A 21179-nucleotide genomic window follows, 5' to 3' on the forward strand; every position below is an offset into this window, starting at 1 on the left:
TTATATTGTTATTATTTTTGTCATTCTAGCTCTTAATGAAGAAACATTTATCTATTTGCCTTTTAAATAAAAGTAGTTAATTTTTTCTATAAAGTTAGAAGGTATCGATTCTCTTCCTTCTATTCAGCCACCAACTCTCCAAATTGTGTCAAATTTTTTCTCTTTAGTTTTGTTGAGTTTATGATCATAAAAATTTTGATCTTTAATTTTTTTTTAAGTTGTGATATTTGAAAGGCATCATGATTACTACTTTGAAGCACCCCACAATTTCCTTCACAAATTCTGATGTTTTGTGTCAGAAATCTCAATTACCCACATCAAAATTTGCTTGTTTTTCCCCTATAATTTGTCGAAAATCCAATATTTTGATCCCCAAACCTCTTCATATCTCAAATTTCGATGTTAAAGGTTTGTGCCTTTCAACAAATAATAATGGGTTTTTAAGAGAAAGACAAAATCTGATCAAATGTGAAGCTTATGAGGCTGATGGGTTACAACCCATTGACAATGAAACCCTAGAAATTCCTGGGGAAACTGCTAGAAAGATTAAGATTGGAATTTATTTTGCAACATGGTGGGGTTTGAATGTGGTGTTTAATATTTACAATAAAAAGGTTTTAAATGCATTTCCTTTTCCATGGTTAACTTCTACTTTGTCCCTTGCTATGGGTTCTCTGATCATGTTGGTGTCTTGGGCTACTAAGGTTGCTGAGGCACCTGCAACTGATCTTGATTTCTGGAAGGCCCTTCTTCCTGTAAGTGTTTTTTTTTTTTTTTTTTTTTTTTTTTTTCCCTTTTTAAAATATTGTTATTTATTTGAATTATTGAATTTGTTGTTGAAAATTGAAATTGTTTTTGGTATGTTGTGTCATGTGAATGAATAGCTCTTAATTTTTAGTTTTGCAAAGTTTCATATCAGAAAATAGTAAGTACTTCTATTATTGGATGCCCCATAGAGAAAGCCAGGACTTTAGTGAGGGGTCCTAAGTTTTGATAGTAGCCTTGTCCCAAAAATATGTTCCTCTTTAATTGAACACAAGTTATGACAATATCTATACATGGCTGAATAAGCCACCAAATACAATTATTAGCATTTGTACTTTTTGTTTTGAGATGTCTCACTAAAAGACTGGCTCTCATAAGGGTAGATTTTAGTTTAAATAATAGACTAGTATGAATAAAAATGTTTTGGACCATATTCTTTGGGACTGAAGGACTATTAAGGTTAAAAAAGATTTTTGGGCTAGAGGGCCTAAAATTGGCATGATTGTAGGGTATTTTAGCAGTTTTATTACATTGATGAATGAATACCAGATTTGGATTTCTGAGGGTGGGTTGTGGCTGCTGTTCACCCACTAATAGCTCCGCCTCTATTGGATGGATACTCAATTAGTTTGTAGTTTTGGAAGAAATTTATAACAGTTGCAACTTACAAGGATATCAAGTATTGTGATATAGAAAATTGTTACTTTTGTGACAAATTCAGAATGGTATTTGCCTTAGTAGAGAGAAGAAGCTCACTTGCTTTCATTATATTGGAATCATATATTTGTAATAGGAATTGTTGTAAGTAGTTGCCTTAAAAGGTGTCTGAAGTCGAGTTGTTTAAATTTTGTTAGTTTACAAGTAGCTATCCTTGTGTAGTTTTTTGAATGATTTGTCTGTAAATGTTGAAATATCAATCTGATAGCATTTTACGGAAAAGAAATTTATTTAATTTTGTCTTATTGGTTGTAGAACTTCCCTGATTTGTTTTTGTTATATAGTTTGGACCACAGTTCTTTAGTTTTGTTGTCTTCATAAATTTTTGATGTTGGTAGGTTGCTGTGGCACATACAATTGGGCATGTCGCCGCCACCGTTAGCATGTCAAAGGTTGCGGTTTCATTTACACACATTATTAAGAGTGGTGAACCTGCTTTTAGTGTGTTGGTCTCTAGTCTTCTTTTGGGCGAGTCATTTCCAACTGGGGTGTACTTGTCATTGATCCCCATCATTGGAGGTTGTGCACTTGCAGCTGTCACTGAACTTAACTTCAACATGATCGGTAAGGGAAGAAGAAAAATTTTATGCTTGAGGGTCAATTGCTTTCTAACCTAAGTCCTAAACATGAGTCTTAAATCATTGTTGTTCAAATCATATCAATTAATTGAATTCACTTGCCAAATTTTTGGTTATTTAATTAATTAAAAGTTTAAAAATTTCAACTCAAAATAACATGTACAAGCTTTTTAATTATTGAACCTGATATTTGTGTAAAATTATGGCCAATTTAAGAATTAGGGTTATTAATTATTAGGTTGTTATTTTTCATTTGAAGTATGAAATTATATTTCTTTGGTTATTGTAATTGCTCTTTAAGTTGCTCGAATTGTTAATTTGTAATTTTTAATGTGAAATATGAAATTTTAGACTATTGTTTAAATCGCTTACTTCAGTAAATTCCGAATCCATCGAGAAAATATTCGGAAGCCGGCATTGTCGATGCCACTCTTCAATTGCTGTTGTATATAGCGGGGAATTTGGCTTCTGGTCTTTCTCTTTGTCCGTTACATAAGTAATTGATTTATTTCTAAGATATAAGCTGTTCGATTTGCTTATTTCTTTATCCTTTGTTCTTCTAAACTGCACTGCTCTGTGTCTTCATTCAAACCTAAAGTAACATCTTTCTGTCTCTTAAAAACAAATATGCTCTGTAGTGCTTGCTTACTAGAGAGAGGAAGCTTGAGTGGCTCCTAGAAAATTGGCAAAGCGAACTTCTTGCACGCAACTACGCAAGAAACATTTAACTTGCTTTCTCGTTTCTAAGAGAAGTGTGTTTTTTTTACGACATTCAGGTTTTATGGGAGCGATGATATCAAATTTGGCTTTTGTTTTCCGTAATATATTTTCAAAGAAAGGCATGAAAGGGAAATCCGTCAGTGGAATGAACTACTATGCTTGTTTGTCGATACTTTCACTTATACTTCTCACCCCATTTGCCATCGCTGTGGAGGGTCCTCAGTTGTGGGCAGCTGGATGGGAGAACGCTGTTTCTCAAATTGGACCCAACTTCATTTGGTAATTATACTTGCTGCTGTTTTGATTTGTTTGGGACCTTGGGTTCCAGCTGCATCTGAGTTTTGTCCTATTGATCTTCCTTTACTTGGAACAAGGTTTCTGTGCATCTCAATCTAGTTGCTTATCAGAATAGACTGATTTGATATTAGATCGGTTGCTGTAAGCCCATGTGGATTTGGATATAGAATTTAGTTTTTACAAAAGTTTGTGGATTTTTCACTCGTTCGAGTTTGTTCTATAAACTTTTGGTGAAATGCCCAGAAGATGGATGGAATTGTTCTGAAATATCTCTAATATCTATCGAGTTTAGCCTACTCATATGACGTTAACCTCAGAGTGGCTATCATTATAAAGTTTGTATCTCGAGTCTCGACCTGGAAATTTTTGTTTAAGACTGCATCATAAAATCAAACATAAAATGCCCAAATGACGAGAGCTTTAGGTGTAAAGTGAAGTTATCTGAGTTGCAATCTTGATTCATAAAACCTTTTATATTTTAAAGCACAGCAACCTAAAAATTTGATTTCTCCTTCAATATTTGCACAAAAATGTCATGCAATAGCAAAATAATATTCTATGTTGGATCTAAATTTTGAAATAGTAAAACTAATTCTAGTGTTTGTGCTATAGGTGGGTGGCTGCACAAAGTGTGTTTTACCACCTTTATAACCAAGTTTCTTACATGTCGTTGGATGAAATCTCTCCTTTGACATTTAGTGTCGGGAATACGATGAAACGTATCTCTGTCATTGTCGCCTCTATCATTATATTCCGAACCCCTGTCCAGCCTGTAAATGCACTTGGAGCTGCCATCGCCATTTTTGGGACCTTCTTATATTCTCAAGTAAGTATCTGTGTTTCTTAATTAGCATGCCATTATGTTTGTATTATCTATGATGACGATGGTTTTCTGTTGTTTATTCAAGCTGTCTTAAAAATTCTGATTTACTACTTTCTTGTTACTTAGACGGGTTTCTTTTATCCTTGTGCAAGTTGATTTACTCTATCCGGAAATTTTAGTTTTTATATACTAATTGACTTATCCATAAGATTGTAGTCACTTTCTTAATACAATATGAAATTTTGTTTTTATATACTTATTCACTCTTAAAATTAGTCGCACCTGTTGTTCCTGCTTCTTTACATGTTTAGCCATCCGACTTATAGTGTGCACCCACCTCACATAAGCCATAACATGAAATTACTAAAATCGAAGGTTTACCATCCGTCTTTTAAAATTGCTTTAGCAATAGTTGCACTGAAAATTTTAAGGGCACCTTTGGATGCTGTGTAAAAGAAGTGTTTTACCTAATTCGCAGTGATATTTGGTATGGTTTCCCATGTTCTGTCCTAATTTTGTTAAGTTAGTTTTTTTTGCTTACCTTCCTTGATTATTTTGCTTGGGTAGAAGTGTAGAGGCCAACATCAGATTTTTTTTGAACACTAAAACAATGTTTCTTTTTCTCTGCATTTAAGGATCCCAAGCTTGATTTTCACAAACCATTCCGTCTAGCAGCCCAAATGTTTTTGAAATCATTCATCTGATTTCGGGCATGACCGACTCTCAAGTTGTTTGTAATCCAGTTCACTAGTTGATGTTTATCCAGTGAAACTAATAGCCTAATGAAGAAGGAATTGAGAAGTCGTAATGATTAGACGGACAAAAGACGTAAATTTTGAATGTTTTAGGGGTTCTGGAGAGAGTGAAGAAGACTATCTTGGTTCGTGTATAGTACGAGGTAGAGGGTGGAGTGTAACTTTGATAGAGCTTTGGCCTAAAGCAATGGTGTTCAAGGGTGTTTTAAATCATCGAACTTGATTCTTGTCAAGATGAATGATGAAGTTGGAGTAGCCAAGGAAAATAAGAAAATAAAGTACTTACACCGGATCATTATGTCTTATTTAGAGGTGTTCAAGACAGACATGATGACTCGATATTTACCCGACCTTTTAATCGAAATCGATTTGACCCGACTTGAAAATGGATTTACAATTATGTATAAACTAATGTAGACACAAAATTTGATTTTAGACCGAATCGAAACCCCTGACTCGAAATCGATCCAATGAGCCTAATGAACACCTCTATAGATTGGTTAGTAGAGATGTTTAGACTGAACAAAATTAACCGAGTTATCCCATGTGCATTTAACTGCAAAATTAATGGAAAACACATCAAGACATGTGAGTTCGTTTGAAAACAGAATTGTAGAAAGCAGAAGTTTTAAATATAATTTACCAATCGAATTGCTTGAGGTAGATTTAAAGCCGAAATATATTTGTTGAAGTTAAGGATGTGGAAAATACCATTGTAATATTTTGATTATAGAATTTACCTGAGTCAAAATAGGCAGGAGCTGTATGCATAGCAGAAAAATTATTTCTTTACATGCTTATATGCATCAGCGTTTTGCGTTCGAGCTCGACACATAAGGGTAACTTGAACTGTTTGATTTTGCTCCCCCTTTTTTGAACACATAACTTAAACCTTTATGCTTTCCTACAGGCTAAACAATGAAGACATGCTAATTGCTATACCAGAATCGAGTGGGATATAGAGCTTGTTCGATGAGTTTCTAAGGGCGATTTCTGTGGAGGGAATGAAAATCGAAGAATTTCTCCGAGTATTTTTACGACCACTGGATTTTGATAAGGTTGGAGTGTAGCATGGCTGGTTTTAGTGTAGATAGATAAATAATCACACAAGTAAAGAAGACATTTCCATGAATCCCTTGAGCATGGGGACCAAGTAGATGAAATTTTATCTGCTTTTATGCAGCCCATTTAAAGGATATCCATCAACTTCTAAATAAAAACATCTTCTTTGTCTTTTGGTGCAAAATGTGTGTATTCTACTTTTGTACTCATTTATATGCATATTCCTACTTTCCAAGTAAATTTTGCTCTGTTCATGTGTCTTTTCTAAGGATATACTAATACTCAGCATGTCTATTTGAATCTACTATATACTCTATCAAAAGATTTCATTTTAGTATATTGTTGATTCTTTAGATTTTATTTTTCTTGACAAAATGCTATTTTTTTGATCTATGTGTGCTTCTTCTGTTGTTTTCATTTTGCTAAACTTAGTCTTTTTAGGTGTCTTATCAATTCATAACTTTTTTTTTTAAATTATAGGGTAGACATAGGGAAAAAAAAGGGTTAAATGAGAATAAAACTCATAATCTTTTCTAAAAAATAATATTTATTTTTAAGTTGAGACTAGAATTAATTTTGGTAATATTTTTTAAAAAATTTTAAATCCATCTTTTTCTTCTTGCTTGATCGTGTACCATTTTATTCTCACTAATCAAATGCCCGAGTCTCAAACAATAGTTTCCCTTTTGGATGAAGAAATAGGCACAAATTAAACAAGAAAGCTAATGAAATTTTGAAATAGATAAGAGAAATTATTCAAAAAAAAGCATATAATGGTTTAACTTATTTAAAAAAAAATAAGTGCCTCAACTCCCAGAGCTGTGGTCTGGAGTAGTTTACAGTTATAAAATGCAAACGAAGCAAGTTGGTTAAAAAAGGTTAAGGGAATATTCGTAGTTAGTAACTGCAAACAAAGGAATCCCTAGTCAAACAGGGTCAAACTGCGAACAGATGCTTGACTAATTTAGTACTTTTTCCATTTGGTGTTTGTTCAATATAGCCGTTAAGTATTCAAACTAGCCGTTTAACAAATGTTCTATAAATACTTAAACATGATAACTCATTTCATTCCATCAAAATTCTGGCAAAGTCTCGTCAAAATTGTTTTGAAGTTAAGGTACTTTTCTATTCCTTTTATTTTGGTTGTTTAAGGTTTTTAGTGAATTTATGTTTATGTTGCTAATGATATTATTGAATTTAATTAATAATTCTAATTGAAGTCCTTATGTTATTTCATTAGTACATTTCAAAGCTTCATTTTATGGAAGAGCATTGTGATTGTGGTCATAAAGTCGAATACGGTCGGGATTGGAGCGTTTTTGATCCTGGTCGTCAATATGTTGCTTGTCCACTTTTCCAAGATGAAGGATTGGGATGCACCTACTCTCGGTGGGTTGATCTAGAGAGCATGGAATGGAAAAAAAACATCATTATTAAGCTCGATAAAGAGAATGAGGAGCTTAGAAACGAGATAGATAACTTGAGAAGAGAAGCAATTGATTAGGCATGTAGGAGTGAAGAAACCGAGAGGATATTGAAAAAGTTTAAGAAGTAATCTTAGGTTATAATGGTTGTATTTCATGAATGAGCTATGTATTTGTAATCGTTATTAATGAAATTATGTTGAATTTTCGGCATCATTCTCCCTAATTTTGACATTGGTTTTGGTTGATATATTTGCAATATATACTCTTATACTACTAAAAGTCAATGTATGATCCAGGCGCAATGATTCATCGCCAATAGTTCGAGCATTCACAAGTCAAAGTATAGATAATATAATAAACTAAATGAACATATATATACACCAAAATATATACAAATGTTTAATATATACAAATATGAAATATATACATAAGTCAAGCAAACCACAAACTACTTTAACGCTCATCATCCTCGTCGACCCTATATAATTGAGATGGCCTTCTACGCCTCCTACGATAGTAAGAGGTGTTTGCATGACGCTCGGGGAGTAGAGGGGACTGATACTGTGATGGCTGGGATGGCCCAGCCTGCGATGTGCCCACACCATCAACGGGGTATGACATGTCCATCTCCTCCAAATGAACGTCATGAGGAGGATACGAGACATGCACATCACCGCTAGCAGGTGACGCCTCCTCAGCAACTTCAGGAATGAAGTGTTGGAATTGTGTGCCGAGGAGCATCCCTTGGGCAATCTCCCGTACCAGCAACATAGTTTCTAATAACATTGCTAATGACAGAAGATGTCAAGTGAATGTGTCCAGCCGAGACAATGTCACTACCCAAAACACAAGACCCATGCTTACCATTGTACGTAACAATACGCTATGAAGATGAATATGAATCGAGCGTAGCCCTAAGTCTCCGCGAACAACCCCGCTTACACTTCAAGGTAAGGACGATTTGGTTTGAAGTCTCCGTTCTATACTCCACAACTCTACGAATATGATACACTCTTATAGCTTCCAGCGAAGCATCCTTACTATCGAACATCATACCCTTCTCCAACTCCCCTTCTTCGGTGTAAGTAGTATCAAAAGCCAAAGTCCTCTAGGAGTTGTCCTCCTCATACTCGTTTAGAGGTGGACATAGGGCATAGGGTGTAGGAGCAACGATTGTAGGAATGTTGCCTATGGTCATGTCATTTGCTAGGGCATCCTCATCGACATCCACATTATCCTCAGAAGGATCGTCAACAAGTTCATTATCATTACCATCATCCCACGGTCCCATCTCATCTTCCTTCTAAGTTAACCACTGTATCACTTGAAACTTGATTCAGAGGGGGTTGGGAAGGAGTACAAGATGGGGAAGGAACAAAGGGATTTTGAGTTTTTTGAGTTGATATAGGCATAGGCGTAGGAGAAGGATTCGAAGCAATTACATTCCCTAAGGGTACTTCTTCTACGTATAACTCCAAAGAGGGTATTTGGCTAGACTTTGAATGCTCCCACATAGCATCTATAGCCTCATTATCCTCAACAGGAAAGGTTAGTAATTCTCCACTCATGTCATATTTAAAGCTTATATTTACGATACTTCTAGTGGAGTCCAATCCAATCTTAGAATATATAAAACGTTTAAACTCATTCAAATCCATGTTCGAGTTGCATGCAAACATCCTACGTCTACCCCCAACATAATGAGCTTTGCCACTACTTTCTCGAATAGAACCATTCCAAAAACATACTATAGTAACACGAAATGATGCCATTTCTACATGAATACAAACACAATCAACATCATCATCAACTTCATGCCAATAAAATCTTTGAAAAATATATTTGAGATTTATATAACAATTATGACAATGTCATTTAGACAATAACATATAAACTATATGTTAAAACCCTAACAACAACAATAACATATATTTGAGAATTATATGACAACTATAAGAATGTCATTTTAACAATTATAACAACAATAATGTTATTTGAGAATTATATAACATTGTCATTTAAACAATTATAACAATATCAATAACATATATTTGAGAATTATATAACATTGTCATATAAACTAGTGCATTATCACCATCAACAAGCATACTTCAAAAACCAATACGATAAAATAATTAAAACACTTAATTCTTACCTTAATTAGTTGTTGATGACCTACAAGAGTATATATTTGAGAATTTATGACCTACATTTCAATAAACATTTAAAAACTTCAATAAACCCTAAATTTCAAAAAAAAAAAAAAAATTCACAAAATCGTCACACCTAGGCTGTCACAAACTAAAGTGGAAGTGCTAAATTGAAAGAGAAAAGTAAGAATTTAAGGATTTAAGTTAGTTTAATGGAGGTTTTAAGGAGGGATATGTCGAAAGTTTATTAGGGTTTTTATTTTTCAGCATTTGGGAAAATGAGGAAGGATGAGCTGCTGTTGTATTTAGCCTCGATTGTGTTCGCAGTTAGTAACTGCGAACAAGTATTTTGATCAAAAAAAGTCAAATGAGTTGTTCGCAGTTTCTAATTGCGAACTAAGCTTTGGCCTTTTTTAGAGTAAAACAATTGTTCGCAGTTAGTAACTGTGAGTATAATCCGACCCTCAGGCTTGGGAATTTCACGCTTATTTTTTGAAATAAGTTGAAACATAGTTTAATGTATGCGTTTTTTTTTTTGATAATTTCTCTTTATCTATTTCAAAAATTCAAAACTAATCAATGTGTAAGTTTTAAAGTCCTCTCGTATAACTTATTCACTTTTGATTCATTTTTTTTTACAATATGTAACGACCATTCTCAGTTAATATACTTAACTAATTTTTATTTAAAATTAAAACATAGGCAAATGAAATTTTGTTTAATTTATCTCAACGTATATTTTATTAATCTTAATTTTTTATTATTTTAAGTCATGCACAAATGCCAATGAAATTTTCGTGATTGAATTAATGCATTGATAAATGTACAAAAACTAAATGAGAGTGAATTGAATGGAATATATAAAATATACTCATGTATCCTATTAAATTTTGCTAGAACAATTTGCGAACTACGATTTTCAAGTTATTTTTTGAGAACTACAACCTAATTTTTTTTTTCGAATTACAATCACTAAACTATTAAAATTTACGCCGTGAAAAAGGAATGAAAGCAAAGAGAGATATGAGTAGCTATAAATGATTAGACCAGTGCAATGGGTCGGATAGGGCTCTACTTTCAATGGGTCGGGCCTGGCCGGATCTAACAAATATGAAACGGGCTTTAAACATGCTGGACTTAATGGCCCGCCCTGACCCGATCCGACCCTTTTATCCTAATTCTTTAATTTTTCTTGCATCACCATTTTGATTGAGATCTATTATGCCTTATAGTAGCATGATTCTACATGGAGCCTCAAACCTTTACAAATTTGTGGTCTGTCTAGAGATTGCTTTAGTTCATTCTACAATATCGAACTAACAATTGTGCAGATTCCAGGACAACTAAATGAATTATACAAAGACGAAAAAAGGTCATTGAGAAAAAGACTATGTTGAGCATACTTCAGGATTGACTAGTTTAAGTGAAATTTCAGAAGAGTAATTATGAATCATCTAACTATTAATTCAATTAATCACGTAGAGTAAAACTCCAAATGAGTAAAGCCCGTGTAGGGCCTGTGAAAAGCCCGCTCCATATATAATAAAAGTTGGGAAAATTTGAAAAAAATAAGATTATTTAACAACTTAATTCTAAAAATAAGCTCCGTGAAAACTTATTTCCCAAAACAAGCGTCCGTACATCCAGACCAATGCTTTGGATAAGTCGCTGTTAGTAACAGCGAGAGAAGGAAAAAAAAATTAAAAGACTTAAGTCGCTGTTACTAACAGCGACTTAAGTCATTTTACTTTTCCAGTTTCTGCTTCTTCTTCATTTCAGTTCGCGTTTTTCACTTTCTTCTCCCTCGTTTAACCTCCATTAAAATCACATTCAATCTTTCAACTAAATTCATCAAAGTCGAAGTTGGTACCACTAATTTGTTGTATAATCTTCCTACATCGAAGTAAGGTATTTTTTTCTGATTTTTTTCAATTTTTGGAAAATTAGAGTTTAGTGAATTTTAATGAACTTTTCCATTAATGTAGGTTCATATACTTGCAATTTACTAATTGTTGTTCATCTACAGTTTATTGAGGTACGTTTTTATTTGGTGTTGTTGTTCAACTTGTTGTTGAATTGTTGCAATTGTTTCAAGTACGAATTAACTAATTGTTGTTCAATTTTAAATTTTTCTATTTGGAGTTGATTTTAAAATGTATGTCATGTATAGTGGTCATTTAGAATTAAGCTCTACGAATATGTCAAATGTAGTTATTATTTGCCTTGATCTTCATAATTAATAGTTTGTTCGAGAATTTGTTGTTGAATGTAAAATGTGTAGTGGTAATATATTTATGAACACGATGGTGATGTTGATTTTGTATTGTGTTGTTGTAGAAATGAATTCATTTCGTGTGACTGTTGTATGCTTTTGGAATGGTTCAATACAATCAACGAGTAACAATGTTAAGTATGTTGGGGGAAGACGTAAACTGTTTGCATGCAATTCATACATGGATTTGAATGAATTTAAACATTTTATATGCTCTAGGATTGGTATTGACACTACAAGAAGTACTGTCAATTTAAGTTTTAAGTACAATCTTAGTGGAGATTTGTTAGCTTTTCCGGTTGAGGATGAGGAAGCTATAGATGCAATGTGGGAGTATTCAAGGTCTACCCCTAGTCCTTCTTTAGAGTTATATGTAGAAGAGGTACCCCTAGGGAATGAAGATATCAATGTTGTGGAAACAAATGCATTCATGAATTTAACTCCTTCTGCTCCTTCTCATACGCCCTTCCCTACCCAAGAAACCCAAAATCCCTTTATGCCATCTTCCTCTTATCCTTCTAATGAACCCAATCAAAGTCAATTTCAAGTCACAAATGATGATACTTGTAACTTAAAAGATACAAATGAGCCTTGGGATGATGTTATTAGTGAGAGTAATGAATTCGTTGAAGCTCCTTCTGAGGATGATGTGGGTGTTGACGAGGAGGCTCTAGCTAATGACATGAATTTAGGAAACATTCCAACAATCGTTGCCCCTACACCCTATGCACTGGTTCCCCCTCTAGATGAACACATTGAGGACAATTCTTGGAGGTCTTGGGATTGTGATACAACCTACACCGACGAAGGAGAATTTCAAAAGGGTATGATGTTTGATAACAAGGATGCGTTGTTGGACGCTGTTAGATTGTATCATATTCGTAGGAACGTTGAGTACCGAACTGAGACTTCAAATCACGTTTAGTTTCTATGGGACCCTTACCCCCCTGAGGCATACGCTGCATTGCCTCAGCACTCGGGCATATTCTCAGGGGCGTGGAGAGCATCTGTACCTCTGATCTGCTTCGACATAGTCGAAGTGCATCTACCTGAGCGCGTACTGCGCCAATTTGGGATGGTACAGGGCATCCCGCATCCATGTGACACAGAAGCAGAGCTCCACCACTCTCGCAAGGGTCGCGAACCCAAGAACTGGCTAGAGGTCAACTGGCGCCATGTCGCTCGTTGGGAGCACAGGCTAGAGCTGCTGGCCCAAGGTGCGCCGATCAACGCTGCAGGCGCACCTACTACGGCGGATTACATGCCGTGGTTCCTCTCCATTACTCGTCGATGGATGACACCACGAGGTATCTTGGCGGCATCCCAGTACAATCCCGCAGCACGGACGATGACACACTTTGTAAGTATTCTTCAACATTGATTATTATCCATACAACTTACACTTTAAACATTTCATTAATAATTAAGTCTTACTGCAGGCACAGGGCATTGCATCAGTCATCAGCTCCTCCCAAGAGGAGCCCGTACGGGAGATTGCCCAAGGCATACTCTTAGGCACGCAGTTTCAACACTTTATTCCGGAAGTGACTGCGCCGCACACCACTACGTACGAGTATGAGTCATCTCCCCATCACCCCGACGTTCATCTTGAGGAGGTTGACTTAACGTGCCCGGACTACGGTGCCGGGTCCTCACAGGGTGCCACATCATCACACTATCAATCCCCTCCTCTACCCGAGCGTCATGCGACTGCATCTTACTATCGTAGGAGGCGTCGTAAACCGTCACAATTAGACAGGGTACAGGAGGAGGATTAGCGTTACAATTGTTTTTGTATATTTTGAAGATTAGTGACATTTTGTATATATTCAACACTTGTACATATTCAGAATTTGTAACATATTGACTTTTGTGTATACTTTGTAATATATGTGTACATGTATATATTTTAATCGTATTAGCAAACGTTTATTATCGTTGCCTTGATGTTAAGTACTCAGACATTTCGGCGATGAATCATTCCGCCAAGAATGTAGTATGAATTTAATCAAAAACAAACAACCAATCATATTCAAATAGGGATGTTGCTATCGGACATTCAACACAATTGCAATCATGTTCAACAAATTCATATCAAATTACATACTTCATTCGTTAAGTTAAACTACCATCGCTAACTAACAAGGCTTCTTAAACTTTCTCATAATCCTTTCAGTCTCTTCTTTCCTATGCGCCATATCATCCATTTGTCTCTTTAGATTAAATACCTCATCTTTGAGCTCTTTTTTTTCCTTTTCAAGCCGTATTATTAACTCTTTCTGCCATTTCGTACCCTCCGGAGCAATCCATCTAAAGTATGTGCATCCTAATCCGTCAACCAAGTAGAAAGGGTAAGCAACAAATTCACGCCCTGGATCAAAGTTGCTCCAATCTGTATTAATCTCAACTTCATAACCACAATCACAAAGCTCTTCAATACAATACTCCTTTGACATCTACATAATACATATAATATAGTAACGTAAATGAACTTTCAAAAATTATATTAACATTTAAAAATTAAAAGTAAAACTAACATAATACATAATGTTACCTTTAGAAATTAAGAGGAGAAGAATGATGTAGAATTGATATAATGAAAGATGGGAGATGAAGGAGCTATTTATAGAACATCATTATAACGGCTTTTTTCAAGTTCCTAACGGCTATTTTTCTAATTAACAACGGCTACTTTACTTCGTAAAAAAAAAAAAATTAAAGCACCTAAGTCGTTGTTAGTAACAGCGACTGAAGGATTTGACTGTTACTAACAGCGACTTAGCCAATTTTTTTTTCCTTCTTTCGTTGTTACTAACAGCGACTTACCCAAAGCTGCGGTCTGGATGTACGAACGCTTATTTTGGGAAATAAATTTTCACGAAGCTTATTTTGGGAAATAAGTTGTTCAAATGTCTTATTTTTTTCACTTTTTCAAAAGTTGGCCCTTCAAAAGCCCGACCCATTGAAGGCTCGACCCGTTAAAATCCCGTCTAATAAAGGGTCGGACCCGGAGGCCCATCGTTGCACACCTCTATAAATGACAATAGTGAGAGCTTAAATGAGAGAGAAGAGAGCTTCTGAAAGGTGGGTTGCAGAGAGAGGGTGTGTATGGGAGGGTAGGGGTGATGGCCGAGTTTTATTTTTTTTGATAAATAAAATAAGGGAAATTCCACATGGTAGCATCCTAGCATCCAGTTTTCATTAAATGTCAGTGGTAGTACTTTTTTAAGAAAATTTCACATGATAGCATCCAGTTTATGCACAAACTAATTGCCGTAGCATTTTCCGTTAAGTTCTTGTTAAATTCCGTTAAATTCATCATTTTGTAAGTTTTTTCCATATAGTAGCATCCAGTTTTTGTTTAATTCACAATTTTAACGTTTAATTCACCAATTTAATATTTAATTCACCGTTTAATTAATTAACGCCCATAAATATTGTAATAATTTTGTTTTCATTCAAATTGTTAGCATTATAAAGTTAAAAAGGTAAGTAGTCAAGCACTAATACTAATACATATTTACTTCAAGCAAAATTAGAGATAATCTAATAATAAAAGCAAGTATTTTCCTGCTAAAAAAGATTTGCTCCAAAAAAGTTACCTATTTATTTATCTTTTGCTTAATAATGTATGAAAAAAAATGTATAAACCATGTGAAATTTTCCATAAAATAATCAAAAGTGAAGGGTCATTAGCATGTCATTTTACTGAAACCCGATGACCTAGATTGAAATTGTTGGCAGTAGATGTAATTCACTGAATAAATTGAAATTGTAATTGGCAAACATTTAACTTAAATGTTGTAGTTTGTAAATTATTTATATATTGAAAATTTTGATGTGATTCTTCTTATAAATGTAATAAATTCAAAACAATACTTTTTAGAAATGCAATGGATATTTGCAACCATTTTAAGTATATTTGTTTCTTTTGGTCTTTGAAGATTTTACATTGAAAGCTGTGGGTTAAAAATGAAAGTTTGTATAGTACAAAATTGTCTTTTAATTCCCAATTGGAAGGAAGTTTGTATGGAAATAGACTTGGTCTACAACAGAGACAACTAGAATACCAACGACATTATTCAAGATGTTTTATTTGTTTATTTGAATAAAAATCCTTCAAAATCACATCTTCAAATGCTTAATTGCTGTGTGTACATCCTTGTCTCCCCTGCCACTGCAATTCACAACCACCTTAGTGCCGTTTGGAAGAGTCGGACAAAGTTTCTCCAGATAAGCTAGCGCATGAGACGTTTCTAGAGCAGGGATAATGCCTTCCAGTCGAGATAGTCTCTTGAACGCTGAATATCACAAACAATTAAGGAGTTCAAATTAGATTATCGATGTACAAATCACAGCGCTTCCTTATGCAGGTCAATAGCAGTAAATGAAGAGCTCTCTACAGCTATAGATGACGTCATTCAAATACAACATATCAAGCTTTGTGTACTCGACAACAAAAGCAATGCCCAAACAAGATATCAGCAGATATAAGGAGTATACTAGCCATTATCTTGTTTGGACTTTTGTTTGGAGTTTTTGATCTTGACCGAGGCCCTGAAGCAATGCAAGTTGGTAAACGATATTGTTAAGTTCAACCAACAAAACTTAGTCCTCTTACGGGAAATGGAAAATGGTACAGAGTACGGTCATATACTAATACAACAAAATGGACAAAAACTGAAGCATACAGAATCTGGTAAGCAGACATATTTCACATAATTTATAGGCATTACCTTCCAGAGCCTCATCATCAGTTACACTGACATATTCAGCACGACCCAAATCTTTCAAAAAGCTATGCTCAGGTCCAACTCCAGGATAGTCCAAGCTGCATGGTGGGGAACAATATATAACAGATATTTATAGAGATACTAAGATTAACAACAACAGCAAAATTATAATTCATAATAGATGAAACAATTCATTGAAAAGCAAAAGGAACATACCCTGCACTAATTGAATGAGGCTCTATTATCTGTCCGTCATCATCTTGCAACAGGTAGCTCATTGCTCCATGCAGAACTCCAACCTCCCCTTTAGTCAAAGTAGCTGCATGCTTCCCACTATCTACGCCGAAACCCGCAGCCTCAACACCAATCAACCTAACATCTTCATCCTCAACAAACTCATGGAAGAGCCCCATGGCATTTGAGCCTCCTCCAACACATGCAACCAGTACATCTGGCTTGCCATCCCATTTCTCCAATGCTTGTTTCCTAGTTTCTTTTCCAATTACAGCATGGAAATCCCTGACCATCATGGGGTATGGATGTGGGCCAGCAACAGACCCCAAAATATAGTGCGTCGTCTCCACATTAGTGACCCAATCTCTTATAGCTTCAGATGTGGCATCCTTCAGGGTGGCTGTGCCGGAATGGACGGCTCTAACCTAACATCAGATAAGAAGAAATTTTTGGAAAGACTATGAGCTTTCAATTCAGAGGTAAAAGAAATCACAATATCGTTGCAGTAATATATCAACATACCTCAGCACCAAGAAGACGCATTCTGAAAACATTCAAAGCTTGTCTTTCCATATCTTGTGCTCCCATGTAAACAATACATCCCAAACCAAATCTAGCACACACAGTTGCAGTTGCAACTCCGTGTTGACCAGCTCCAGTTTCAGCAATGATACGTGTTTTTCCTAATTTCTTGGCAAGCAAAACTTGGCCAACAGCATTGTTGATTTTGTGAGCACCAGTGTGATTCAAATCTTCTCTCTTAAGGTAAATATCAGGCCCTTGACCATTAACAGACTTGTAATGCTCAGTAAGTCTTTCTGCAAAGTATAGAGGAGTTTCTCTTCCCACGTAATCTTTCAATATCCCATCGAGCTCATTCTGCAACAAGATACAATTTATATCATCATGAAAAAGCTGATATGAGTGTTAGGTAAGTAGGTAAATGACATTTAACATTTAACATTTATTTATTGAACATGATACTTCCATTACCATCTTCATGTGCATTTCTTATATATGTGAAGATGTGTGCTACCAAGGGGCAATTTTTGTTAGGGTAAGGTTGCGTACATACAAATCCCTCAAACCCCACCTAAGTGGGGGCCACTTAATGGTGTATTGGGGTATTGAAATGTAGTAACAAGAAGCTGAATAATCACTTTGAATTTTAACTTTATCACTCACTCAAGAAGGGACTATTAGCCTATAAAACATCTCATCCCCTATTGCATAAACTCCCATACCATTAGGCAATTGTTATTCCTTCACATCCTCGTGAACCTACAAAGGTAAAAAGTTTTCCTAAAAAAGACAGAAGTAATCTATGCATTGAATCTCTCAAATTAAAGGCCCTCGTATTAAATTAATCGAACGAAACAGAGGAAGAAACTCAAACAAGAATCATTACAAACTTCAATTGAACAGCATATATATCAAGCCAATCAAATAAAGGCTTAATGCCACAATACAAAGCAAACCATCACTGTTCACCCTGTATTTCCGAATGTACTTGCTCCGTGTCACAAATTACAAGACTTCCCCTTTGCAGGGGAGTCTGGCCACAGCAATAAATGTAATCTAAGAGTTTCAAATAAAAACGTGCTAATGGTCTGCTCTAATGACAAAATGTCCTCAAAAAAATGTCAATTTCCCAAAGTGGTCCCATGTTAAAAAAAAATATGATTCTTATTGCTTATTATTGTACTAAAAATTTTCAATATAACAAGAATATAATTCAGTGAGACATGTAAAAGTGCTTTGCAGTGTGCTAAGACTAGGTGACTAAATTTGAAAGAGCCCAAGTAAAATTGTGCAAACATGAGAAATCCTTAGTTTTCGCATGTTTGGTTGTTGGATAGGAAAAGTATGGAAAAGAAAAATTGGATAAATACAAGTGAAGTATTAATTACATTTTGCCTCAGTTGTTTTTATAAAACGGGTTTTCTTATTGCTTGAGTCACCTTTCTGTTTGGCAAAACGACGTCTTCCTACATTGAAAATAGGAAGTTGCTGAAGTACCTTACAAAAAGGGTCACATGGTAAATTACGTCCTTTTCATTTGTCCTTGAAATAGCTCTTATGCAATAAGATTATGACCACAAAATGTGATAGATGTCACTACATTAAGTACAAACGTAAAACCAACCACAAAATAACATCCCTACCCAAAAATTTTGAGCCAAAATTTAAACATGACTTCAAGTCGGATTCTCCACAAAACTCCAGAATTGATACATCACATCACCAAATTTCACCTTGCCATTCCAAATTGCCAACTACTCACAAAGGGATTGTTAGCCTACAACTAATTCAACCACTATTGCATGATCACTAATTCTGTAAAGCTATGGGTATTCTTTCCCATCCTCATAAATCTACAAAGGAAAAACTTGTGAAAGTTTGACAAAAGCAACCTACGCACCAAAACTCTTAAATTCGAGCTCTCAATTTAAAATAAAATGGAAGGAAAGAGGACAAAAAACACCGAAACAAGAATTCGCACATATTAGTACTTCAATAGATCAGCATATATACCAATTCAATTCAAGAAAGACTTAATACTGCAAAATAAAGCTAACCAGCACCAATCACCTTTCATTTCCAAATCCCTTTCTCCTTATCATAGTTTTCAGGACTTCCCTTTGCTAGGGAGGCTGATCACAACAATAACATATTCCAAGAGGTTCAACTAAAAACGCACTAGAGGCCTGCTCTCATAATCACTGTCCTCAAGAAATTTCTATTGAAGTGATCTTATATTCTCATGTTAGAAGAAAATATCATTTTTATTGCTTCATATTGTACTATAAGTAGAAAATAATTCATTTACATATGTAAATGTGCTTCCCTTCTAAAATTATTGAAAACTATGGAAATTAAGAAAATAAATGATGTGATGCTCCTATTCCCATTGATTTCCACAATGATGTCTAATGAAAATCAAACACTAATTTTTTTACAGTTTGACTTCTCTAGATATATATCCTATAAAAAGAGATTCCCAATACACTATTAAGATTAGAATCACGCAATAATTGTATAAGGGGCTTTATTCACCTTTTTTTTTGGGGGAAACAACTTCTCAATTATTCAATCAAATAGAAAGTTGTTAATGAACCCTACAAAGAGTTATTCAAAAAAGCACATGGCAAATTAAGTCCCTTTCCTTTGTCCTTGAAATGGCTACGATGGAATTAGCTTATAACCACAAAAATTAGATAGAAGTCACTTAATATCAATAATCACAAAAGTAACATCAACCACAAAAACCAACAAATTTTTGAACCAAAATTATTTACTTTCAACCAAGATTTTCCCAAAAAAAATTCCACAATCGATACATCACATCATCATTTTCTTTCTTTTTCACTTTTTCATGCATTGTTAGCCAGAAAGAAAAAAAACACTCAGCTCTCAATTTCTATGCAAATTAGCAATTTTCAGATACAAATTATTTGGCATTAAGGTAAATTTAATTTTTGTATTGGCTTAAATTATCATTTTATGTATATTATAATTCAGAAAGAGCAAAATCATCATTAATCCAACAGCCCTTTTCATGTGAATATCATGATCATTAACAAAACAATAGTATCCATCCAAATCCATCAAAATACAATAGAGCAATCAATCAAATAATAAAAAAAAAAATTAAGCTGTATATGAAAAGACAAATAGAGCGAAATCGCCATCAATTCAGTAGCAGTTTTCACGCTGTATATCCTTATCATGAACAAATCAATAATATCCAACCAAAATCATCAGAAAAACAATTACTAGTAAGTCAAAACCAACTAATTAAACAAAAAAACAAACCTGAAAATCAGAATCATGGGAGAATTTGCGAAAAGCAGATTCAAGCTCAGAAAGGGCATACATCAAAGTTTCAGGAACATACTTTCCACCAAACTTACCAAACCTCCCAAAAGAATCAGGTCTTTGAATAACCCCCAAATCTTTGTTCTCTTGAGCAGAAGCTGTATCAGGAGCCATAACACAGAAAATAGAGGAGAATTTAGGGGATTTGGAAGGGAGATTAAGAGAAGAAGAAGAATTGATGAGTGGTGTTAATGGTTGGTATGGTTTAGAGAGAGGAGTTGAGAGAGTTGCTGTAGAATTTGCTAACGCCATTATTCACTGCTCAATTTTCTGCAAAGGAAAGAAGAAAGATACACAGATTGTTTTCAAATGTGGATTGCTACAAAATTATACAATTGCTTGCTTTCCTTTTATATTCCAAAATATGAGATACTTATTTTATACATGGTCAATTTGGTGACGCACCGACAACTAAGTTAAGCATTATCCCACAAATTTATTTGGAAAATTAAAATTTTTAAAAATTTACATTTACTCTCTTGCTCAATAATAATTCCATTTTTTTAATACTTTTTTTATTTCATTAAAATGCATCATTTTAATCATTTATATCTTGATTATATATAATTACAGATTATAAAATTTTGATACTATCAAAACACACGATTAGACGAGTCAAATAAGATTACAGTTAACTATATTTTTTCTTACACATTAGCTGCAATATATAAAATAAACTGAATAATGAACAATATCAAATATACTTGTGTAGCAAGTATTTCAAAACGGAGGTAATATATAAAATTTCTACAATTATACTTTTAATT

General features: G+C 34.4%; 2 protein-coding genes across 2 annotated transcripts; one reads left to right on the forward strand and one right to left on the reverse strand.

The window, feature by feature from the left end:
• LOC130808147 (glucose-6-phosphate/phosphate translocator 2, chloroplastic-like) lies at positions 1-6054 on the forward strand. Its single transcript, XM_057673609.1, has 5 exons — positions 1-755; positions 1821-2046; positions 2837-3059; positions 3690-3903; positions 5566-6054. Exons 1-5 carry the CDS (start codon positions 240-242, stop codon positions 5575-5577), a joined length of 1191 nt encoding a protein of 396 aa, XP_057529592.1. The 5' UTR covers positions 1-239; the 3' UTR covers positions 5578-6054.
• A 9491-nt stretch (positions 6055-15545) lies between these two features.
• LOC130808191 (tryptophan synthase beta chain 1) lies at positions 15546-20837 on the reverse strand. Its single transcript, XM_057673661.1, has 5 exons — positions 20350-20837; positions 17056-17412; positions 16516-16958; positions 16303-16397; positions 15546-15867 (listed from the first exon to the last, which is right to left on the reverse strand). Exons 1-5 carry the CDS (start codon positions 20662-20664, stop codon positions 15692-15694), a joined length of 1386 nt encoding a protein of 461 aa, XP_057529644.1. The 5' UTR covers positions 20665-20837; the 3' UTR covers positions 15546-15691.
• Between the last annotated feature and the right edge of the window lie 342 nt (positions 20838-21179).

This window comes from Amaranthus tricolor, chromosome 3, assembly GCF_026212465.1.
Source record: "Amaranthus tricolor cultivar Red isolate AtriRed21 chromosome 3, ASM2621246v1, whole genome shotgun sequence".
NCBI classification, from domain to species: Eukaryota; Viridiplantae; Streptophyta; class Magnoliopsida; order Caryophyllales; family Amaranthaceae; genus Amaranthus; species Amaranthus tricolor.